At 36.2% G+C, this 26,721-nt stretch overlaps 1 protein-coding gene across 12 annotated transcripts in view; it reads right to left on the reverse strand.

Annotated features, from left to right (window-relative positions):
- GPHN (gephyrin) overlaps window positions 1-26,721 on the reverse strand; it is a 626,350-nt gene that overhangs the window by 89,923 nt on the left and 509,706 nt on the right. For all 12 annotated transcript variants that reach the window (XM_067732935.1, XM_067732912.1, XM_067732903.1 and 9 more), the window contains 2 exons: window positions 12,686-12,778; window positions 3,512-3,567 (listed from right to left, as the gene is read on the reverse strand). In XM_067732935.1, coding sequence (XP_067589036.1) covers window positions 3,512-3,567; window positions 12,686-12,778 — 149 coding nt within the window. The remainder of the gene's footprint in view (window positions 1-3,511; window positions 3,568-12,685; window positions 12,779-26,721) is intronic.

Below are 26,721 nucleotides of genomic sequence, written 5' to 3' on the forward strand. Positions count from 1 at the left end.
GATGTGTGTTAGCCTGGAGCCCTCCCTCAATTTAGTCTGATTCAATGTACCATATTATGTAAATTTACTTTAAGCTTTACTGTGGCTATACCTGTAATTTTCTCTGCTTCTTGGCTTAAACCAACTTTAAAGAAGTGTTTCTGTGTGGCTGCTAAATAAAAAATTTGGCTCCTCTCCAAAACCAGTAATTCTAAATGGTAGGTGAAGGATTCCCACCAGCTCACTTATATTAAATCTAATGTAAAAGATATTACTGGATATATAAAGACATTTATATATCTACTTAGAGTAGACATATAAACTGGAATTGAATTGAATCAATTGGAAAAACTCTAGCAATAAATGAAGTACTTCCTTTAGATTGTTAAGACTACCAACTCTTTTATTTTTATTGATATAGGTACCTTATATACTTTATATAAAGTAAAAACTATAAAAATCTTGATTTTTCCTTAATAGAGATATTGAGTTGGATTTTTTGAACTTTGTCCAATGATAGCACTTTATAATTACACAACTGAAACTGAAAGTGTCCAATGCTAACCAATAGGACCAAACTATAAGTGATTTAAGTTTAAGTATTTTGGTACACCAATAAACCACGTTGTAAATAACTGTCTCAGTGTATGCAATGGTCCCCTAGTGCTCAAGTGTATTTACTTTCAATAAGTGAGCAATTTGGCTCTTGCAAGATCCCTGAGATTGCTGTAAAGAGTGTATGTATATGATACATCAGTTATAGATAAAGTACATCACAGGTAACTTGAGGAAAAACCCTGTTTTCTTATATAGTTTTGATCTTTTTTCCCATCAAAATTTTATGAGAAATTACAAGAAGTTGGCAATTTTTTAATTTCACAACTCTTCTTGTGCTCCTTGTTATCAGTTGGAAGTCTTAACTAGTAAATAAAGTTTAAGGGTCCATAAGGCTCTTAACAATCTGCTACCTATGCCTAAGTATTCTAGGCTGTAACTACCACAAACTATTTGCAATTTCCTAATACCATGCAATTTTTCAAACACCACTGGGTCTTGACTTATACTGTTCTTTCTGCTTGGAATGTTCCTTTTTCATTTCTGTTTCTGTTTTTGTAAAACTCTCTTAGGCCCAGCTCCAATGTCATCTGCCTAGCCCTTCTAGGACAAAATGCTCAACCTCTCTATTGTGCTCCATAGCACATGACTGAGAGCATTAGTTTAACACTTAATATATTGTATTATATTTAGTTGTTTATACTCTGTCTCCTCCACTATATGTAAACTGTTAAGAGTAGTAATCATGTATTAATCTATTTTATATTCCTAGAACCTAGCACAGTGCTTCTTGGTACAGACAGTAGGTATGTTTGATAAATATTGGATAGACTCAGTTGAAGATCAGAGAAGTACTCCTTGAATAATTGATATTTTGGGGCTTTGTTTAAAAAAATGGTTGCTTTGTATGCCCATTGCTGATGGATACACATACTAAAAGGTCAAGTAAGTTATGAGGTCATAATGAAAGTTATTTATAAAAAAGCGACCTAGGTCTAGTTGTTCTTTTTGTCAGGAAAACAGTCATGAAGAGCAAAACCAGCCTGTGCACAGCATGGACAAGGATCTAATTACTACAGGGCCAGGCTTAGCTTCAGAGACCTGTACACAGTACTCCTCAATGCTTGGATGTAGAGGTGAGGCAGCTAGGGTTACCACCATTGGCACCATCCTTCTCCTATATACTTCCTCAACCCCTCTCTATTTTTAGCACATATGGGAGTACATGTTAAGGCGTGGGATATAGCTTTTGCTCAAACTGCCCTATTTATTTATTTATTTCCTCCTTTATTTTATTTATTTATTTATTTTTTGCAGTACACGGGCCTCTCACTATTGTGGCCTCTCCCGTTGCAGAGCACAGGCTCCAGACGCGCAGGCTCAGCGGCCATGGCTCATGGGCCCAGCCGCTTCGTGGCATGTGGGATCTTCCCGGACCGGGTCACGAACCCGTGTCCCCTGCATCGGCAGGCGGACTCTCAACCACTGCGCCACCAGGGAAGCCCCCGTCCTTTATTTTTATATAATCCTTATGAGTGTTTGGTGGTAGCAGAAAAGTGCGTTGGTCTTCCCTTTGCCTCTAGTCAATAAGGAAGGTGCTCTTTTAACCAACTTTCAAAACTCACTGGATTAACATATGTTCTCTATTTCCTATTGAACGTAATGATGCCTACAGACACTTTGTTTGAAACTGTTAGACTCTTCTCTTGTACACCTAAGATTCAACCGAGTTTGCTCCCAAACTTGTTTGTACCAGTTTGTGGCAATAGTTGCTACTGAATTAAGTTATTTAAATAAATATTACATAAACCAATGATATATGAGTGTAAAAGGAGTTATTTTTTTCCTATAAAAATTAAGTTAAACCTTTGGAAAAACTCATTTAAAAAAGGCTGCTAAAAAGAACTGATGTCAAATTAGGTATGGGTGAAGCAACTGTAAAAAAAATTATAAAAGTGTAATAAAAATCTAGAAGGATTGTATACTTAGATACTTTGCAAAGGCCTTAAATTTTTTTCTACTTTAAAGAAACTAAAACTTGAAATCACATATAATGCCTTTTGGGTATAAGAGAAGTTCAAATAGCAGATACTTATTAAAAGAAAAGGCTTAGGGCTTCCCTGGTGGTGCAGTGGTTGAGAGGCCACCTGCCAATGCAGAGGAGCGGGTTCGTGCCCCGGTCCGGGAAGATCCCACATGTCGCAGTGTGACTAGGCCCGTGAGCCATGGCTGCTGAGCCTGCGCGTCCGGAGCCTGTGCTCCGCAACGGGAGAGGCCACAACAGTGAGAGGCCCGCGTACTGCAAAAAAAAGAAAAAAAAAAAGCCTAGCTCTCCATCAAATTACTGACAAATAAATGTTCATTTATTTAACTTACATTTATATTTATTTTAAAAGTAAAAGATAATTTCCCACTTGTAACTTATTTCCAATTAAATGACCAATTACTGGTATCCAAAGCATTAATTAAGAGGACTTCTGTTGTACTTCGACCATGGCCCATTAGTGCTTCGATTCTATTAAGAAATACCTGTTCTCTGGTTAGCTCCCTGATGAGAAAAATTAATCAAAATGATTAGCTAGAAAGATTAAATAATCTGCTTCTTCTAAATTTCCCTGTATGTAACACGAGTCGGGGAAAACTCTGCAAAGACCACTTAGAAATTTTAGCTCTATTCAAACATTAATGTTTATACCAGAAGAAAGATTCATCCAATCACAGGGCTGGAAAATGCTTGTGGGGCATGTCGTCTGAGACATACCAGTAACATCATGCTGTATATTAATAGATGCAGATTCTTTCAGTTAAGAAATAATTCATTTGGTTCTTTCTCATGGGAACCATCCTTTCATCTCTTTGATAACCTGTCTAATCCTTCTCTAAGATTTCCATTACAACAATGGCAGAAGTCTAGAATTAGAAGCCCAAAGTCCATGAAACTAAAATCTTTAGGGCCTTTCAGGCTTATGAATCTCACCTGTTCACCAGCTTGGGATTCCCCAATGATGAAACGATCTCCTGGGCCATCGGCAGCTGTGAGATGAACAGAACCAAGAACAATCATCAGAATGGACCTATAGCAAAGAATAAGAACCTAGTGTTGGAATTCTAAAACTTGACTCAAATGATCAGATAAGGCTTCAGGAAAGTGGAATACTTTTCTGATCTCCTAGTTTAGAAAAGGGCTTTGTTATTACTAGTTTGATCTTCGGTATCCACAACTCACAAGAACCAACAGAAGTGGTCCAGATTGTGCCTTTTCTTGGTGTCTCTGGAGATAGTTTTCTTGTTGTTCCATAATTTCCACTCTTGCACTTTTTAATAGGAAGTTCTTTTAGCCTATCATCCTAAATAAATGGGTATGTATGCGTTATATGTGTGTACACACTCATGGAGACATATGTATGAAGTAGCAAGTGAAGTAGGAAGAACATATATTCTTTTCTTCATTTGACACTTGAAGGAAATGAGTTACAGAATGAAGAAACTCAGGTAGAAAAGGTTCAGTACCTTTAACAAGTTCTGGCTAGTGGTAGAGCTAGGACTAAAACCCCAGTCCCTGAATTTCCAATACAGTATTTTTTTTTTTTGTGATGGATCAAAATTCTGTTTCTAAATCAAAATACACAGGCAGTGCTGCATCACAATTCCCATTGACTGTTTATTTTTAAATTGAAAGAAACACTTTCAGACTTGAGACGGAAAAAACTTCTCATCCAATTTTTTTCTATATACAGTATAGTAATGGCTGGATGAAAAAATATTCCTGGAGATAAATGTATTCAAAAGGGTTTTCTTCACATACAATTGGATTTCAGACCAATACTATTGGCAAGGCAATGCATACCTAATGAGTTTCATGATCATGACCATTATCTCCTTGTAATCAGCATACAGCAAGGGTTTGGGGGCACATACACAGCAAAGATAACACTATTTATATGAATATTTTAATCATATTTGCAGTCATGTTGATAAATAATAAAAAGTATTTTCCCTCTTTTAGAGAGGATATATAAAATTTATTGTTTCTTGGACTTCCCTGGCGGCGCAATGGTTAAGAATCCACCTGCCAATGTAGGGGATGCAGGTTCGAGCCCTCGTCCAGGAAGAGCCCACATACTGTGGAGCGGCTAAGCCCAGTGTGCCATCACTACTGAGTCTGTGCTCTGGAGCCCGTGAGGCACAACTACTGAAGCCCGTGCGCCTAGAGCCTGTGCTCGGCAACAAGAGAAGCCACTGCAATGAGGAGCCTATGCACCGCAAGGAAGAGTAGCCCCCGCTCGTTGCAACTAGAGAAAAGCCCGCGCACAGCAACAAAGACCCAAAGCAGCCAAAAATAAATAAATAAATAAATAAATTTAAAAAAGAAAGAAAGAAAGCCAGATATAAGAGAATCCATGTAGCCTGATTACATTTATTTTTTAAAAAAATTATTGTTTCTTTATGTGACTACAAAGTAGTATTTTTTCTGAAGCCTTATATATACAATACCGTTTATAATAAGTCACTATTTTGCACAGCTGGCTTTGGTTAACCTGATGTGAAGAGGAACAAAAATTAACATTGGGTGCCTTCTACTTACTAGATGTTGTATCTTGTGCTTTTTAGACATTGTCTCAGTTAATAAATTCTTGGCTTTCTGGTGTTTTTTTGGAATGCTATTGTATTTTCAGTGTTCACTTGTAAGAAAGAGAATACTGTAGTTTTCCTGCAATGGTATTCTTATGCTGCTTTCATGGGTTCTTTTTTCTTTCCTCTTTTTTTTTTTTAATGAAACAATTTAGAACAGACATAGAAATCACTGCTTCAACAATTATCAACATTTTACCAATTTTGTTTCATCTGCCCCCACACTTATTTTTGCAGTATTTTAAAGTTAATCATAATGTTCTTACTGTAGAAAATTAAAAAGTCAATTATCTTTCAGAGTTCTGTACTAACTGCATCTCAAAACTGAATAAACTTAGTTTTGATTATTTCTCTGCTAGAGATATTACCAGCTTTCCACCTCCCATAAGCAACCTAGATGTTTTCTCTTTTTACTTCTTGCTCAAGGGAAAATTAGCATGGTTTTACAGTAAAAGCTGAATCTGAATCCTGGTTCTGCCTATTATTAGCCTCAGGACATTCAGCAAATTACTAAAACTTTCTCTAACCTTCAGTTTGCTTGTTGATAAAAATGGGAATAACCATACTTTAAAAATAATACCTTTTAAGGCTTTTTATTCCTTTCATTCATTCACTAAATTTCTACTGAGGTCTTCTGTGCTCTTAGTGTTATATTAGATGCTGGGACAGAGTAGAGAGTAAAACTAGATATTGTTTCTATTCTAATGCAGTGTCAGTCTGTTGCAATGTTTTTCAAACTCTAGATCACAAATAGAGGGGGGCTGTAAAATCATCTTGTAAAGAAAAAGAACATAAAATATATCTCATCACACATGGTAAAGGTGAAAATTGTGTCAAGAAACTTATTTTTGTTTATATATATGCATGCATATATATTTATATGCATTGTATATGTTATATATGTATGTGTATATCATTGGTTTGTGATGTCTAATGTATTAATGTGTGTCTTTCTATGGGTGTGGTGAAAACAAAACTCTTAAAGCCACCGATGTGAGGGAGATAGATATTAATCAAATAGTCACATTAACAAACATATAAATTTGTATATAAATACAAATTAAGAAAACCATTCTAAAGGAAAGGAACACGGTTTTATGAGAGCATACACTGAAAGTACCTGAACTACACTGGAGGGTCAGGGAAAGACACCCTGATAAAAGCATTTATGATTTGAATATGAAGGATGAGGAAGAGCTAAGTAGGCAAAAATATGTGGGGATGGGGGAGAGGGAGAGGGAAAAGGAGAAGGAGAGATGGGGTGGGGGGAAGAGGGAGAGATGGGGAGAGAGGGAGAGATGGAGGGAGAGGGAGAGAGACAGAGAGGAAATGAAAATGCTTCATCTATAGATATTCACCTAAAGAAAACAGTATGTGTAAAGGCTCTGGTTCACGTCCTCCCTCTATCCTATAGTCTAGCTATTCTCAGGAGTACCTTAGAATACCAAGATGACTCATATTTCAGCTCCATAACATATGCTACTCTCACTGCTTGGAGTGTCCTTTTCTTCTCCCTGCCTTCTGGTTAAAGACTTCTTAGCTTTTAAGACTCAGCTCAAGTGTCACCTTCTCTAGGAAGTCATATCTGACTTCCTTTCCCTCAAGAGTCACCTACTTCTTCTTTTGTTTCCACAGTGTATTCCTAAAATAACTCTAATTATGGCTTCCTAATGTATTTGTAACCATTTGGTTATTTGTCTCAGGGAAATTCCTAGTACCTGCTGAATAATAGGTTTTCAATAAATGTTCAATATACGAAGTATTCGAAAGTTCAAGAAACGAATGAGTGTGGCTCCTAAGAATCTTTGTAGAAAGATGCATGCATGAATGAAAAATAAATAATATTTTCCACTGCAAAATGCTGTATTTTGAATGCCTTCCATTTTCTGCTGGTTCATGTATATTGTTTTCTTCAAAATACGAGTCAACATTCACCATCTTTAGAATGTTCAGAAAGACTGCTCTGCTTAATTCTATATAACTTAGATTATGTCTAGCATAGTGCCTAGTTCATCACTGATGCTCAGTAAATATTTGATAAAACAAAGAAATCAATTTGGCACTTCCATAATACTTAGGTGGGAAGTTTGTAAACTGTCTTATACACATTAGTATTGTGCTTTGTAAATTTTCTTAAATAATTTTATAAATGTGTGGTAGGTAGGGATCACTTCCTTTATTTCTTTTTTGAAACCCTCTGCTCTTCAGTCTTCCTCTTGTCTCCTGTTCCCCACACATGCAAATATACATACACTCAAAATGCTCATATCAGTGTTCTGCACAAATGCTCCAAACAAATGTCATTATATAATGAGTGGCTAGAGATAATCCGGGGCAAGGTTGATATAGAGTTTCAGGGAGGCCAACAACTGAAAGAGCCTTTAAATGATTCTAAGAAGAAAGATGCTTTGTTGCCAAGGAAGGTACACTGACTGGGGAGAGAATATATCTCACTTTAACTATGTTCTCCACTTTGCTCTGAAAATTTCCACCTGGGAAACATGCTAGATAAGGAAGGCTTAGTCAACCAACATTATAGAAAGTCCCTGGTACCAACGGAGGAGTCATTTTTACCATTTCCCTTATAACAGTGCTTCTCAATCCTTAATGTGCATAGAAATCACCTGGAGATCTTAAAATACAGATTCTGATTCAGTAGGTCTGGGACAGGCCCTGAGGTTCTACGTTTCTAACAAGCTGATGCTTATGCAGCTGGTTCATGGACTACCCCTTCTGAGGAGCAGAGTACTGTAAGATTGAACGGAATACAGACAAATTCAGACTAAGAGAAAACTTAAGAAATAAAAAATCAGTGAACTACAACAGAAGTCCTGATTTTACATCAACACCAAGGCTAACTATTTATTATAAAGACAGAAAAGTAACGATCAATCTACCTAACTTACCGATATTTATTTTAAAATATCTATTAAAGAGACAGGTAAAAGAAAAGTTGCCATTTTCAAGATGAATTCTACCAGCTTGGGTGGGAGGGGGCAGAAGTGGAGGTACAGTGGCAGATGAAGCTAAAGCTTGGAAAGAAATTAAGTAAGCCACGGTACGCCATTAGAAAAGATGGATGGATTCCAAGGATTTCTGTAAAGGCTTAGACTCTTTCCCCCCACTAATTCTGGCATTTCTATTAATAAGTTTTCTTTTCTGTTTTGTAACTGTAGAATTTAATTTGAAGGAAGAGATAAAAGCAATACAAACCAAATCCTAACAGCAAATGCACTGTATAATGCTTAATGCTAGACCCTGAAACTGCTCCCACTTCCACTTTTTTAATGTCCAGAAAACACTTTTAGTCTTTATTTGAAGATTTCTGATTATATCATTTGATATAAAATTGATACCATTAGATAACTATTCATTGTGGCAATGTATAGAAAATCCTCAAGCCATTTGCCCTAGAATTATCCCTCATTTTCATTTTCCAGCCATGTGGGAGCTCTCTTTAAATCTCTTGAAATCCTTTATAGCTATTCACTTATTTTCAATAACAAAAGCCTCATCGTTTCCATGTTAGGACTGAATAAACAGAGGCCATAGATAGCATAACTTTCAGAGGTCCTAGGCACCTCTATTCTTCAATAGAGGAATAAGGCAGAAGGACTAATATTCTGTTTATCTCTAATTATAGAACCAAACTGTCTAAGACTGGATGATAGGCAACAGGGTAATAGTATTGATATTTATGTGTATACTAAAGTTAACATTGTAGCATGAGTTTGGAGTGGTGGCAAGGGTAGGTGACAAGACTAGCACAACAGGATTAATACTTGCTGCAGTTATACTGAGGGATTAAATCAGGTGAGTTGTTTGGAATTTTAAATCTGCTGCCTGGAAAGCAGGGAGCAAGGAGTAGAACAGATGAATGAGAAGGCATTCTGTATTCTTTACCATCATCTTCCAGGAGAAAAATGCCCATATATTGTTAGTATTGAGAAAAGATATATTATTTCCTTAAATACATTATTTTAAGCTTTTGGGGATTAACTTAAATTAATTATTCAAAATTATCTCTCTGCTCACATGAGTAATACTCCTATATCATAAGGCTTTCTTTTTCATCCAAAGTGTCCTACAGTGGAAGGCCACTGGCTGTCAAATGAGTTGGAAAACCAGCTATGGCCAAACAGGATTTAAATGGACAAAACAGAAACTCTAAAACATTACTTTTGTGACAGAATAAGAAATAGCTCAAAATCAAAAAGGTTATACCAAATTTTAGTATGCATTTTAATACACTGGAAGGAAGTACAACAAAATGTTAATAGTAGCTAGACAGTGAGATGATGGGTTAAAATGTTCTTTTTGATTTTCTGTATTTTCCATAAGCATGTATTTAATCAGAATGTATAAAAGAAAAAGCTTTAATATTTACTTAACCTAAATGGCAAGGATTTCTCTTAATATAATTTTCCAGAATTGTTTGTTGCACATGGTTCTCAAAATAATTACTGGCTTGTTTATAATTTTCCCTTTTCTTAAATAATCCCAAAACTAATTCTGAAGTGATAAGTCTTTCAAATTGAACATTTTCAAGAGAGTGAATTTGGTATTCTGAGATATTTTTACCTTTATTAACATCTAAGAAGCAATTGTGAGACAATGGGCACCCACATCTCTATAGGAGCATGTGAATGCATCAAGAAGGTGGTTAACTTAATCAGTGTGAAGGGAGAAATAACTCCTCAAAAATACGAATAAAACTATTGTATTGCTTCTATCTGGTAAATGCTACTTTCATTTTCTTTTCTCTTCTTTCATCATTCAAATTCATTCCCTCCTGAATGTAGTTTTAGGTTTATTAGTTTACATCATCATCACTTGATTCCTATCTTCTTTATACTCTATTCTTTCTTATTTTTTAAAAGCTGTTCCTATTTCTTTAGCTATTTGTTACTGTCTTGATTTTTCAACCCACATACCTTAAAGCAAGTGATCCTCCAACTGGTTTGGAGTTTTATCCCACATGTTTCTGAAGGATACTGGCTAATGCTTAGTGATCCAGAGCAAGTTAGCAATCTCTTTACACCTAGAGGGTTAGCAATGCTCACAGGTGCCACTGGTTATTACTGGAAGGCCTAAGGCAAAGGCAGAGGAGAAGAAAAACAAGGAGAATAAAGGGAGTGGGGAGAAAGGAGTGGGAGTAAAGGAAGAAGGGGTGGAGAGAAGAAGGTATACAAAGTAGAGAGGTAGAGAGCCACAACAATAGCCTCAAGGATATTCTTTACCAAAACACTGCCTGGGGTTGGTATTATAACACAGAAAAGACTAAGACCATGCCTTTTTGTTCACTGATGACTTCTGCTGCCTTAATTATGTTGATCATAATTAACCAGTCATTCCTACTTTGAAATTTAACCATATCCATGATGGTTATCTGTTATGTCTCTGTTATACATTCCACATCTTAGAGAACTAGCAATGTTTCACAGGAAAGAAATAATGTGAATTAGCTGCATGGTGGATTATCTGTTGAACATTTTATACCGTGAGATGTCATTTTAAATGTTTGTGTGTGTGTGTGTGTGCTTGCGTATGTGTGTGAAATAACTAAAAACACCACCACTCTAAAACAAAATAAATGATATTCTAAATGGTAATTTTATATATAAATTTCTTTGATAGAATCTACAGTTGCAGAAAGGCTCTTTCCTGGCTCACATGGGCTAACTAGAAAAGCTAAAAGCAATAGTTTCTTTTTATTGAGCTGCTGCTACCTCATCTAAAAATCACAGAACAACTTTCTGTTTCAGAATAATTCTGCCTAATATAATTTATTTTCTCACTTTCTCTTACTTTACATTACCGAGAATATAAAAAATAGACTTTCTTGTCCTTTTGGTGTTTCATCTGCTGTAGTTGTTTGTTCTACTCTGGAAGTAAGAATTCATCATTTCACAGCAATCCAATATGGCTACCAATTATAAGTTCAAACCGAATTTACATTTTAGAGGGAATAAGAAACAAGAGCCAGTGAGGCTATCAGAAGACTAAAATAAATTTCTTTCTGGATAATATTCATTATAATAAACACTATAGAAGAAATGAATTTGGAAGAGAAAACATAGGAGGCATTGGGGATTTGTTATTTATATTTTCAGAAATACTCTAATTTGTGAGATAGAGCTGAATGAGGTGCATTTAAGACAGTTTCCTGAGAAAGAATACACTAGTAGGAATTAATCTCTCCACCATTTTATGAGAATAACAGTTTAGATAAATGTTATCCTTTTTTCAGAGATGGTTTAAGAAAATGTGATAATTATAATAAAAAAAAATAATAGTAATAATAGGTACTATTATTATACATTAAAAAAACGATTGAGTGCTTTTTTGGTGTGTGTGTGTTTGCCATATACTTTAAGGCCTTCTACAGTCTCACTTAATTCTCACAATAACCTGTTGGGATAAATACTGTTATAATTATCACCATTTTATAGATGAGGAAACCAAGCCTCAAAAAGTTTAAGTGATTTGCTCAAACTTACATAGATGGAACTGGTGCTAGAACCCAGATCACTCTTACTTTGTTATCACTCACTTTTTTATCACTCAAAGTCCATAATCTTAACCACTTCTTCTACTGTCTCCAACAGAGAAAGATACTGCTAAGATATGGCAATGGAACACGGAGGAGGTCAATGAATGTATTTAATTACAAGAAAGAAGAAATTATTTTAATAGCTAGATAGAGTAAAAAAAAATCCAAAACCAAAAAATCAAGTAAGGGACTCCATAAATGACCATCAAAAAGGAATTGGCCTTCTTAACAGCTCTGATAAACTGGGAAATGTTTTTAGACATTTCTTCAATGATACCAGCCTTGAGTTAATAACCAATAATAGTTTCTAAGCAATTCAGTTGCATTTTCATTTTGGGTTCTTTCGTAGATTGGACTTTAGGCAGGCAAATGCTATTTAGTATTTGCTTTTGAGCTTCATGCAATCCCAGGCAACTCTAAAGGCATGAGCTGCTGGTACCATCTGGGGCTTCAGAGCCTTGAAATATGGAATCTTCTAGGGAATTAGAGGTTTCCCTCATGCTTGCTTTCTATGAAGCCCTTATTGATGTTTCAGTTTAAAGCAGGAGAAAAAAAATTCCCTACTTTATCCCTGTGTTGGGAGTTTGCTCTTCTTTCTTGGACCATACAGATGTTTTCAACTAGAAAACATTTGGACTTCCAGACCAAGACTGTCTGCCATCTGGTATGTGTAGAGGCCGAAAGAATAAATCATGATACAGTGTCTTTATCAACCTCTACATATTTATTTGTAAGTAAGAATTTTCAAGTAACTATAGTACTGTCACTGAAAAGTTTTAATCAAGATTGTGCTGGAAAATATATAGGTGTAGGTTAACATTGTTATCTGTGAATAAAATTATTTCGACAGCCAAGGGGAAAATAGATGTAATAGTCATTAGGTACCTGGGCTTAGCCAAAAATCTGAAAAAAAAAAACAAATTACAATGTGAGTATGTTGATACTCAAGAAAACCAAAATATTTACCTCGGACAGCATAGCCATCTTTTACTGATGCTGGGAACGGGGGTAGGTTGTCTTTTGCATATACATCTTGAGCAAGGACTCGCCCCATTCCATCTGTAAGAGAAAAGAAGGAAAATATGGATGTTAAGTGCAGTGGGTTAAACAGGTAGTCCTAAACAAGATGGACATAGGTACTTGTCTGACAAGGCTTGTATAAGGGCTCAGTCAGATCTCCTGATTTCTATCCCAAGGAATAGGCGACAGAAGGAAGAGATGCATCCTAGTGTCTGAAATGAAAGATTAAGATTCAGTCAATTAATAGCAATGCTTCCAGGGATTATTTGAATATGAGTAGCTACACAGTCATCAAAGATGTGTTCAAGTTGATGTGTCATTAATCCTTTAACAATCCAAAGATGATTTTCTTTAAAAAGTAAATTCTTAAACAGTCATAGACATTGACCCAGTAATTTCACTTCTAGAAATCTATCTTAAGAAAATGGATAAATCTTTCTGTACATGTTTATTTCAGAGTTGCTTACATTAGTGAGAAATGGAAAGAAATCAAAAGTTTAACAATACATAAATTTAAACAATGATGTATCCTTATGATAAAATATTATACAGGCTAAAGTAATATTTATGAAAAATATTCACTGACAGGAAAATTCTTATGACATACATTTTAAAAACATGCAGAACTGTATATACAATGTATAATCCTAACTATGTTAAGATATATGTATATAGAGCAATAGAAAAAGATGAGAAAGGCATACATGAAAATATAAAGTATTTGTTTACTGCAGTATGTTAGAATTATGTATAATTTTATACCCTTTGCTATAATTTTCTGAAAATTTCCAAGTTTTCTACAATGATCACATATAATTTTTAGAGCTTTTTTTCCTTTAGAAGAGAAAAGTAAAGAAAAGAAAGGAGCTTCCTTATTATTCTATTTTAACTTTAGCCAAAATTTTGCCTTTATTAACCTAAAAAAAATTAGTGACTATAAGAAGAGCACCATTGATCTATTGTGTGAAGTGACTATTCAAACCACTATTCATCCACTCTGGATGACAATCACATTTGGTTACAGCTCAGAAGTTTGATTTAGTGCCAAAAAGAATAAAAGTTTCAAGAGTCATGACCAATTCCTTAAACCCTCTAGTCAGAATCTGTCCTTATTATTATTATTACTATTGTTATTATTCTAAAGAAGTAACAGAATAATTAATAGGAGATAGAGAAGGAAGAAGAGGAGGAGGAAAAAAAATCAAGCTTCTCTCCAAAGACTGTAAGTAATATAGAACTTGATTTACATAAGATGTTTGTATAGATTTAGAAAATTCCATTGTTTCCAGAGCTGGATGAGTCTTTTTTTGTTTGTTTCTTTTTTGTTTTTAGCTTTGTCCTTCTTAGCCACCTAGAGCCTCTGGTTTCCAGATTCCAGGACAAAGAAGTAAGGACAGACAGATTATAAATTTTGTACTCTGATCCACAGTGATAGTGATAGTGACTCTTTCTTTTTAAGGAAAGTGACACCTGAATTGGAAGGGAGAACTTCTTAGCAGATTCTAGCTGTAGGTACTCCCAGGAGATTGAAACTATTCTGTAGCTATGGACCATACTTTGTAAGACCAGGGAAGTGGTAGGACCAGAGGGTCTGGTTTGTATTCACATATACAACATTAACTCCCAAATGAACCTGAAGCTATAAGGCAGTCTCTGGTACTGAGCCCCATGACATCTGTCCAGGGTCACAATAAACTACCTGGGGTAGCTCCTTATCTGAAACTATTCTGGTCTGGTGTGCCGAATGAAAATATAAGTGTTATGCCAGTTCAGATCCTAAGAGAATAATTTTCTGGGATTTGGAAGAGCTCAGTAACAGTGGTTAATAATCAAATATAGCGCCAGAGCTGAGTTTTTCTGGCAGCTGGTGCGGTTAATCTAGTAAATGTTTATATAGCATTTTATAAGTTACTAAGTAATATCATATACATATATAATCTCATTTAATCCTTTAAAAATCCAGTAAAGCATTATTATATTCATTTTACAGATGAAAAAAGAGAAATTTAAACAGGGTAAGTAACTTATCCAAGGTCATATATTTCACAGGTGGCTAAGGTAGGACTGAAATTTAGATCTTAGAGCATCAATCATTACTACAATGGCAATAGCTACATACTCTCCATGTACAGCTCTTCCTCTGTTTCTCTGACATTTAAAAAAGCTACAAGGTGATTCCTCAAAAAATTAAACATAGAATTACCATATAATCCAGCAATTCCACTTCTAGGTATATATTCAAAAGAATTAACAGCAGAGACTTGAACAGATATTTGTGCACTATTTTTATACCAGCATTATTCACAATACAGTAGTCAAAAAGTGGAAGTAACCCAAGTGTCTACTGACAGATGAATGGATAAACAAAATGTAGTATGTACATTTAAGAATATTATTCAGCCTTAAAAAGGGAGGAAATTCTGACATATGCCATAATATGGATGAAACTTGAAGACATTATAAAATAAGTGAAAATACGTGAAATAAGCCAGTCACAAAAGGAGAAATATTGTATGATTCCACTTATATGAGGTATACAGAATATTCAAAATCGAAATCATAGTATCAAAAAGTAGAATGGTGGTTGCCATGGGTTGGGGAGAGGGAGGAATAGGAAGTTATTTTTTAATGAGTATGGAGTTTCAGTGTGGGGAGATGAAAAAGTTTTGGAGATGGATGGTAATGATAGCTGCAGAATAATGTAAATGTATTTAATGTCACTGAACTGTACGGTTAAACACAATTAAAATGGTAAATCTTATTTTATGTATGTGTTACCACCATCACAAAAACTACAAAGAACTGATGGCATCAACAGCTAGCACATGTTATTTTTCCTTCCTAAGTCCTTGCCAGTAGCCCAAGAGAAGTGATACATGCTCATGATGGCTCTTTTTATTCCTGTATTCCAGAAAGAAAGAGGTTGAACGCTTAGTATGCTAAGTATGAAAGACTATTGATACTGACAGTTGTAGATATCGTAGTGGCTTAACACAAGTTAACTAAGTTCTCATTGACAGCCAATTTAGAGAAAAGAGTATCAGCTGACTTGATTTCTCCCTTTAATGCCTGAGTTACTCATATATCTCACTGTGCAATTCCACTCTGGAGGGTTCCTAAGGTATAGAGTCTACTCAATCATAATTTGACAAAATTAGATTCTGGAAACTAAAGTAAAAACTCTGTTCCGTAAGTTTCCAATAATAATTGACCCCCTACCCCCATCCTACCATACACATAAACACTAAGAAATAGCCCTCAAATCTGAGGAGGCTCAAATAATAACTCTGGATTGAGAAGATGTACATATGACAAGAATAAGTGAGTTTATTTAATTATTTATTGAAGTATAGTTGCTTTAAATGTTCTATAAGTTACAGGTGTACAATATAGTGGTTTGCAATTTTTAAAGGTTATACTCCCCTTATAGTTATTACAAAATATTGGCTATATTCTCTGTGTTGTATAATATATGATTGTAGCTTATTTTATACCTAATAATTTGTACCTCTTACTCCCCTACCCCTAACTTGCCCCTTCCTTCTTTCCTCCCCACCCTGGTAACCTCTAGCTTGTTCTCTACATCTGTGAGTCTGCTTCTTTTTTATTATATTCACTAATTTGTTGTATTTCTTAGATGCTGCATATAAGTGATATCATACAGTATTTGTCTTTCTCTAACTTACTTCACTTAGCATAATGCCCTCCAAGTCTATTCATGTTGCTGCAAATGGCAAAATTTCATTCTTTTTTTATGGCTGAGTAGTGGTCCAGTGTGTGTGTGTGTGTGTGTGTGTGTGTGTGTGTGTGTGTTTAACATCTTCTTCATTTGTTCATCTCCTGATGGACAGTTAGGCTGCTTACATATCTTGGCAATCATATATAATGCTGCCATGAACACTGGGGTGCATGTATCTTTTCGAATTAGTGTTTTTGCTTTTTTGGATATATACCCAGGAGTGAAATTGCTGGGTCATATGGTAGTTCTGTTTTTAGTTTTTTGAGAAACTTCCATCCTATTTTCCACAGAGGCTGTACCAATTTACATTCCCACCAACAGTGGACGAGGAAGTTCCCTTTTCTTTACATCCTATAAGCGAGTTATTTAAATGCTACAATCTACCCAAGCTTCATTAGGCTACAAAATAATACACAGATCCTATTTTAAGAATTCTGTAGTGCTAGCATAAGACTTGCCTAGCGTAATTTGAAAATGTTTATACTGAGATTGAACTTTATTTTTGACAAGTGTCCAGTTTCTGACACAAAGAATGATTTGCCACATCTTAAACATGGTGGGCTTTTTCTTATTTCTATGCCATTGCAAATAATGTTGCCTTGGACGGCAATACCTTTTTTCCTTCTTCTTTTCTCCCCCTAGTGAATCTTAGGCAACCTTTAAGTTTCAGCTCAGATGTCATGTCTTTGGCCTTCTGTCTCTAAACAGGAAAAGTTAGTTCATTGACCAATTTATTTATCCATTCATCAAACACCGGGAACCTACTATACGCTAGACACTGGGGACAAAAATACTAGTAAGACCTGGCTGATTTCCTCAAGGAATTCACATGTAACAGTGCATGTGAGAGAGGGGGATATGGAAAAATAAAAATATGATTAAAAGATAGTATGATATGGGCAGTGACAGATATATGATCAGGGCAATATCGGAAGCATACAGAAAAAACCACCTAACCAACAATTTGTGGAACATCAAGAAAATCTTCCTAGATGAGGTATCTATGCTGAGTTTCACAGTTTGAAGTAAGAATCAAGTAGGAGAAAGGAGGGGACATTTTAGACAACGGAAGCAGGATCGAGGGAGTTTAAACTGAATCTTATGAAAATGGGAATCCAATGTAGGATTTTTAAGCAGAGTAATGACTTCAAGTTAACCTCCCAGCAGTGTTTAAGTCTCTTCAGAGATAATGGAACGTTTTATGAGCTTGCCTAGTGACAAGATACAGAATAGTTTGGAGGGATTGTACTTAGTCTTCATATTCTTAAAACATTTGTATCCATCTGTTATGGTACACTTTCCACATTACATTACGGTTGTTTGTGAAACTATCTTGACTTCTCCATCAGGTTGTGAATTCCTTGTTGTCACAGCATATCTCACCCATCATTGTATCCCCAGTACCACGCACAGTGCTTGATACTTAAAAGGTACCCAGTAAATGTTTGTTGAATGACTGAGTCAATGATTGAGTACGTTAATGATTAGAACTAAGGAGGGAAAGAAATGTCAGGTAAATAGAGAAAAAGGTCATATCAATCAAATACAACCAACTTCATCCAGAGAATACATAAAATGGAGAAGGACATCTTGCTAACTTCTACTCTCATTATTTCCCACTTAGACTCCTCTAAGCAAGTCATTTTTTGTGTGTGTAATGGATGCTCACCTCCATGCTTACAGTCATGACTTTCCTAAACCTGGACTATCATCTTCCTTTTTGTTATCAATAAATGTCTATCACCTATTTCAAGACCCCATTTAAGACAGTAGGTTCTCCTTGATTATTGCCCTTCTGATTACTACTCTTGTATATTCAGTTAGTAATATATCAGCAAGTATTTGCAAAATTGTGTGTAAGAGTTCTCAAGGTGGTGAGTGTGAGAAAAGTGTGTGTTTGGTTTCTTAAGATTCTGAAGAAAGAGAACTGTATTTTTCCTTTATGGTTAATCAAAGCAACAAACACAGGTTATATTTAAAATGACTTATAGCAGCCTAGGCTTCCAGAAGAGTCTCTGCTATTACTTAAATTCAGTTCTTCTTAAAAGGCAAGGACAAATCCAAGAGAAATGAAAACATATGTCCATGCAAAAACCTGTACACAAATACTAATTGCAGCAGTATTCATTAACAGTCAAAAGATGGAAACAATCCAACAGTCCATCAATTGATGAATGGATAAATAAAACATGGTATATACATAAAATGAAATATTACTTGGCCATAAAAAGGAGTGAGGTATTAATGGGAACTATAAAACATTGCTGAAAAGAAATTATAAAAAAGATACAAATAAATGGAAAGACATCCTTTGTTCATGGATTGAAAGACGTAATATTCTTAGTGCCCATGCCATCTAAAACCACCTATGGATTCAATGTAATCTCAATAAAAATGCAAATGGCATTTTTTGCAGAAATAGAAAAATTCATCCTAAAATTCATATGGAATCTCAAGAGACCCCGAGCAGCCAAAACGATTATAAAGAAAGCAAAGTTGTAAGACTCACACTTCCTGATTTTATAACATATTACAAAGCTACAGTAAGAAAAACAGAGTGGCACCAGCATAAAGACAGACAAATAGACTAATGGTTTGATAGTTAATTTTATGTGTCATCTTCACTGGCCATGAGATACCTAGATTAAACATTATTTCTGGGTGTGTCTGTGAGAGTTTTTCCAGATGAGATTAGTATTTGAATTGGTGGAATCAATAAAGTATATTGCCCTCCCCATTGTGGGTGGCATCATTCTATCCACTGGGCATCTGAATAGAACAAAAAGGTGGAGGAAAAAAATTGTCCCTTTTGCTTTCTGCCTGCCTGTTTGACCTGGGACGTTGGTCTTCTCTTGCCCTTGGATGGGCTTTATATCAACTCCCTTGGTTTGCAGCCTTTTGGACTTGGACTGGAATTATAACACCAGCTTTCCTGGGTCGCCAGCTTGCAGATGGCAAATCATGGGACTTCTCAGCCTCCATAATCATGTGAGTCAATTCCTCATAATAAATCTCTTCCTATATATATTCTGTTGGTTCTGTTTCTCTGGAGAACTCTGTCTAAAACAAACGGAATAGAATAGAGAGCACAGAAATAAACACTCATGTATATGGTCAAATGACCTTTGACAAGGATATCAAGACCAATCAACAGGGAAAAGATAACCTTTTCAAAAAATGATGTTGGGAAAACTGGATAGCCACATTTGAAAGAATGAAGCTGGACTCTTTTATCTTCCACCATATACAAAACTTAACTCAAAAAAAGATTAAAGACCTAAATGTAAAACCAACAACTATAAAACTCTTAGAAGAAAACACTGAGGAAAGGCTTCATGACATTGGATTTGGCAATGATTTCTTGAATATGACAACAAAAGCACAGGCAACTAAAGCAAAACTAGACACAGCGGACAACATCAAACTTAAAAACTCTTGTGCATCAAAGGATACTATCAACAGAGTGAAAAGGCAAACTTCAAAATGGGAGAAATATCTGCAAATCATATATCTGATAAGGGGTTAATCTCCTGAATACATAAAGAAATCCTACAACTCAAAAACAAACAGATCTAATAACCCAATTAAAAATGGGAAAGGCACCAGGAATAGGAGCCCCCAGAGCACTTGGCTTTGAAGGCCAGTGGGGCTTGATTGCAGGAGCTCCACAGGATTGGGAGAAATAGAGACTTCACTCTTTTTTTTTTTTTTAATACATCTTTATTGGAGTATAATTGCTTCACAGTGTTGTGTTAGAGAGACTTCACTCTTAAAGGGCACACACAAAATCTCACACACACCAGGACTAAAGGCAAAAGCAGTAATTTGATAGGAACCTGAGCCAGACATACCTGCTGGTCTTGGAAGGTATCCTGGGGAGGCAAGGGGTGACTATAGCCCACCTTGGGGACAGAGACACTGGTGGAGGACATATCGGGGAGGATTCATCTGTGTGAGCTCTCCTGGAGGCTGACATTTTGCCACCAAGACCTGGCCCCACCAACAGCATGTAGGCTCCAGTGCTGGGATGCCTCAGGCCAAACAACAAACTGGATAGGGACACAGCTGCACCCATCAGCAGACAGGCTGCCTAAAGACTTCCTGAGCCCACAGCCACCTCTAGACACGTCCCTAAGCATGGCTCTGCCCCCCAGAAGACCAAGACCCAGCTCCAGCCATCAGGGGGCAGGCACCAACTCTTCCTGCCAGGAAGCCTGCACAAGCCTCTAGACAATCCTCATCTACCAGGGGACAGACACCAGAGGCAAGAAAACTACAGTCCTGCAGCCTGCATATCGAGTCCACGAACAAAGGTCAGATACAGACCAGCTGGCCCCTGGCCCTTGGGTGACAAGAAGGGAGTGCACTGCTGGGACACATAGGACATCTCCTACCGAGGGCCACTTCTCAAAGGTCAAGAAACGTAACCAATCTACCACATATATAAAAATACAAATAGCAATTTAGACAAAATGAAGCAACAGAGGAAGATGTTTCAGACAAAGGAACAAGATAAAACCCCAGAAGAAGCACTAAGTGATGTGGAGAGAGTCAATCTACCCGAGAAAGTGTTCATGGTAATCATCGTAAAGATGACCAAAGAAGAGTTAACACCCATCCTTCTGAAGCTATTCCAAAAATTGCAGAGGAAGGAACACTTCCGAACTCATTCTATGAGGCCACCATAACCTTGATACCAAAACCACACAAAGATATCACAAAAAAAGAAAATTATAGGCCGATATCACTGATGCACATAGATGCAGAAATCCTCAAGAAAATACTAGCAAACTGACTCCAACAATACATTAAAAGGATCATACACCATGATCAAGTGGGATTTATCCCAGGGATGCAAGGATTTTTCAATATCTGCAAATCAATCAATGTGATACACCACATTAACAAAGTGAAGAATAAAAACCATATGATTATCTCAACAGATGCAGAAAAAAGTTTTTGATAAAATTCACCATCCATTTATGATAAAAACTCCAGAAGTGGGCACAGACGGAACATACCTCAACATAATAAAGGCCATCTATGAGAAACCCACAGCTAACATCACACTCAGTGGTGAAAAGCTGAAAGCATTTCCTCTAAGATCAGGAACAAGACAAGAATGACCACTCTGGCCACTTTTATTCAACATAGTTTTGGAAGTCCTAGCCACAGCAAACAGAGAAAAACAAAGAGATAAAAGGAATCCAAACTGGGAAAGAAGTAAAACTGTCATTGTTTGCAGATGACATGATGCTATACATAGAATATCCTAAAGATGCTACCAGAAAACTACTAGAGCTCATCAATGAATTCAGTATAGTTGCTAGGTACAAAATTAATATACAGAAATCTGTTGCATGTCTAATACACTTAACAATGAAAGATCAGAAAGAGAAATTAAGGAAACCATCACATCAAAAAGAATAAAATACCTAGGAATAACCTACCTAAGGAGGCAAGCGACTGTACTCTGAAAACTATAAGACGCTGATGAAAGAAACTGAAGATGACACAAACAGATGGAAAGATATATCGTATTCTTGGATTGGAAGAATCAGTATTGTTAAAATTATCATACTACCCAAGGCAATCTATGGATTTAATGCAATCCCTATCAAATTACCAATGGTATTTTTCACATAACTAGAACAAAAAATTGAAAAATTTGTATGGAAACACAAAAGACCCCAAATAGCCAAAACCACCTTCAGAAAGAAGAACGGAGCTGAAGGAATCAAGATCCCTGACATCAGACTATACTACAAAGCTACAGTAATCAAAACAGTATGGTACTGGCACAAAAAAACAGACTTATAGATAAATGGAACAGGATAGAAAGCCCAGAAATAAACACACACACTTATGGTCTATTACTCTACCATGGAGGAGGTAGAATATACAATGGAGAAAAGATGGTCTCTTTAATAAGTGGTGCTGGGAAACCACTTGTAACAGAATGGAATTGGAACATTCTCTAACACTGCATACAAAAATAAACTCAAAATGGATTAAAGACCTAAATGTAAGATCAGATACTATAAAACTCCTAGAGGAAAACACAGGCAGAACGTTCTTTGACACAAATCACAACAATATTTTTTTGGATCCGTCTTCTAGAGTAATGGAAATAAAAAGAAAAATAAACAAATGGGACCTAATTAAACTTAAAAGCTTTTGCACAGCAAAGGAAACCATAAACAAAACAAAAAGACAAGCCGTGGACTGGGAGAAAATATTTGCAAATGATGCTACTGACAAGGGATTAATTTCCAAAATATACAAACAGCTCAAACAGCTTAATATAAAAAAAAAACAAAACTGAACAACTTGATCAAAAAATAGGAAGAAGACCTAAACAGACATTGCTTTACAAAAGACATACAGATGGTCAATGGGCACATGAAAAGATTCTCAATATCACTAACTATTAGAGAAATGCAAATCAAAACTACAATGACGTATCATCTCATACCAGTCAGAATGGCCATCATTAAAAAGTCTACAAATAATAAATGCTGGAGAGGGTGTGGAGAAAAAGGAACCCAATTACACTGTTGGTTGGAATGTAAATTGGTGCAGTCACTGTGGAGAACAGTATGGAGGTTCCTTAAAAAACTAAAAATAAGAGTTACCATATGATCCTGCAATCCCATTCCCGGGCATATATCCAGAGAAAACTCTGATTCAAAAAGATACATGCACCCCAATATCCATAGAAGCACTATTTATAATAGCCAAGACATGGAAGAAACCCAAACGTCCATCAACAGATGAGTGGATAAAGAAGTGGTGTATATACACAATGGAATATTACTCAGCCTTAAAAAAGAATGAAATGGGGCTTCTCTGGTGGCGCAGAAGTTGAGAGTCCGCCTGCCGATGCAGGGGACACGGGTTCGTGCCCCGGTCCGGGAAGATCCCACATGCCGCGGAGCAGCTGGGCCCGTGAGCCATGGCCGCTGAGCCTGCGCGTCCAGAGCCTGTGCTCTGCAACGGGAGAGGCCACAACAGTGAGAGGCCCGTGTACCACAAAAAAAAAAAAAAAAAAAAAAAAAAGAATGAAATGATGCCATTCGCAGTAACATGGATGGACCTAGAGATTATCACATTAAGTGAAGTCAGTCATTCAGAGAAAGACAAATATCATATGATACCACTTATATGTGGACTCTAAAAAAATGATACAAATAAACTTATTTACAAAACTAAAATAGACTCACATAGAAAACAAAGTTATGGTTACCAAAGGGGATAGCAGGTGGGGGGAGAGATAAATTAGGAGTTTGGGATTAACGTATACACACTCCTACACATAAAACAGGTAAACAACAAGGACCTACTATATAGCAAAGGGAACTATACTCAATATCTTTTAATTACCTATAATGGAAAAGAATCTGAAAAAGAATATACACACATATCTGAATATATATATATACACACATATATATATATATCTGAATCACTTTGCTGTGCACTTGAAACTAACAGAACATTACAAATTAACTAAAATTAAAAAATTTTTAAAAATGGGAAAGGACTTGAATAGACATTTCTCTAAAGATGTATGAATAGCTAATAAACTTATGAAAAGATGCTCAACATCACTAATTATCAGGAAAATGTAAATCAAAATGAGATATCACCCCACATCCATAAATTGGCTACTATCAAAAAATCAGAAAATAAAAAGTGTTGATGAGAATGTAGAAAAATTGGAATCCTTATGTAATGTTGGTAGGATTGTAGAATAGTGCAACCAGCATGGAAAACAGAAGAAGTTTCCTCAGAAAATTAAAAATAGACCTACCATATGATCCATCAATCTCACTTCTGAGTATATATCCCAAAGAATTGAAAGCAGGGTCTTGAAGAGATATTTGTACACCCATGTTCATATAGTATGGCTATTCATAATAGTCAACAGTTGGAAGCATCCCAAATGTCCATCAACAGATGAATGGATTAACAAATGTGGTGTATATATCTAAATACTGTCACATGGCACAACATGAACAGACCTTGAGGACATTATACTAAGTGATATAAGCTAGCCACAAAAAGACAAATACTGTATGACTGCACTTATATAACATATCTAAAATAGTCAAATTATTAGAAATAATAAGTAGAGTGGTGGTTACCAGGGGCTGGGATGAGGAGGAAAAAGGGAGTTGTTGTTTAATGGGTAAAGAGTTTCAGGTATCCAGTATGAAAAACTTTTGGAGATATGTTTCACAACAATGTGAATGTACTTAATGCCACTGAACTGTAATGGCTAAGATGATAAACTTTATTTTATATGTTTTTTTTACTACAGTAATATTTTAAAAAGGAATGAGATACTGATACATGCTACAACATGGATGAACTTTGAAAATATTATTCTAGGTAGAAAAAGCCAGTAACAAAAGACCACATATTATATGATCCCATTATGTGAAATGTCCAGAATAGGTAAATCCATAGAGATAAAAAGTAGGCTAATGGTTGCTTAAGGCTGAATGGTGGGCTGCGGGGACAGGAGGAGGCTGATAGCTAAAGGGGATGGGGATTCTTTTTTTTTTTTTTTTTTAACATCTTTATTGGGGTATAATTGCTTTACAATGGTGTGTTAGTTTCTGCTTTATAACAAAGTGAATCAGTCATACATAAACATATGTTCCCATATGTCTTCCCTGTTGCGTCTCCCTCCCTCCCACCCTCCCTATCCCACCCCTCCAGGCTGTCACAAAGCACCGAGCCAATATCCCTGTGCCATGCGGCTGCTTCCCACTAGCTATCTACCTTACTACGTTTGTTAGTGTGTATATGTCCATGACTCTCTCTCGCCCTGTCACAGCTCACCCTTCCCCCTCCCCATAACCTCAAGTCCGTTCTCTAGGAGGTCTGCGTCTTTATTCCTGCTTTACCCCTAGGTTCTTCAAGACATTTTTATTCTTAAATTCCATATATATGTGTTAGCATACGGTATTTGTCTTTTTCTTTCTGACTTACTTCACTCTGTATGACAGACTCTAGGTCTATCCACCTCATTACAAATAGCTCAATTTCGTTTCTTTTTATGGCTGAGTAATATTCCATTGTATATATGTGCCACATCTTCTTTCTCCATTCATCCGATGACGGGCACTTAGGTTGTTTCTATCTCCGGGCTATTGTAAATAGAGCTGCAATGAACATTTTGGTACATGACTCTTTTTGAATTTTGGTTTTCTCAGGGTATATGCCCAGTAGTGGGATTGCTGGGTCATATGGTAGTTCTATTTGTAGTTTTGTAAGGAACCTCCATACTGTTCTCCATAGTGGCTGAACCAATTCACATTCCCACCAGCAGTGCAAGAGTGTTCCCTTTTCTCCACACCCTCTCCAGCATTTATTGTTTCTAGATTTTTTGATGATGGCCATTCTGACTGGTGTGAGATGATATCTCATTGTAGTTTTGATTTGCATTTCTCTAATGATTAATGATGTTGAGCATTCTTTCATGTGTTTGTTGGCAGTCTGTATATCTTCTTTGGAGAAATGTCTATTTAGGTCTTCTGCCCATTTTTGGATTGGGTTGTTTGTTTTCTTGTTATTGAGCTGCATGAGCTGCTTGTAAATTTTGGAGATTAATCCTTTGTCGGTTGCTTCATTTGCAAATATTTTCTCCCATTCTGAGGGTTGTCTTTTGGTCTTGTTTATGGTTTCCTTTGCTGTGCAAAAGCTTTGAAGTTTCATTAGGTCCCATTTGTTTATTTTTGTTTTTATTTCCATTACTCTAGGAGGTGGGTCAGAAAGGATCTTGCTGTGATTTATGTCATAGAGTGTTCTGCCTATGTTTTCCTCTAAGAGTTTGATAGTTTCTGGCCTTACATTTAGGTCTTTAATCCATTTTGAGCTTATTTTTGTGTATGGTGTTAGGGAGTGATCTAATCTCATACTTTTACATGTACCTGTCCAGTTTTCCCAGCACCACTTATTGAAGAGGCTGTCCTTTCTCCACTGTACATTACTGCCACCTTTATCAAAGATAAGGTGTCCATATGTGCATGGGTTTATCTCTGGGCTTTCTATCCTGTTCCACTGATCTGTCTTTCTGTTTTTGTGCCAGTACCATACCGTCTTGATAACTGTAGCTTTGTAGTATAGTCTGAAGTCAGGGAGCCTGATTCCTCCAGTTCCTTCTTTCGTTCTCAAGATTGCTTTGGCTATTCGGGGTCTTTTGTGTTTCCATACAAATTGTGAATTTTTTTGT

The sequence above is a fragment of the Pseudorca crassidens genome, chromosome 1 (assembly GCF_039906515.1).
Source record: "Pseudorca crassidens isolate mPseCra1 chromosome 1, mPseCra1.hap1, whole genome shotgun sequence".
Taxonomy (NCBI): Eukaryota; Metazoa; Chordata; class Mammalia; order Artiodactyla; family Delphinidae; genus Pseudorca; species Pseudorca crassidens.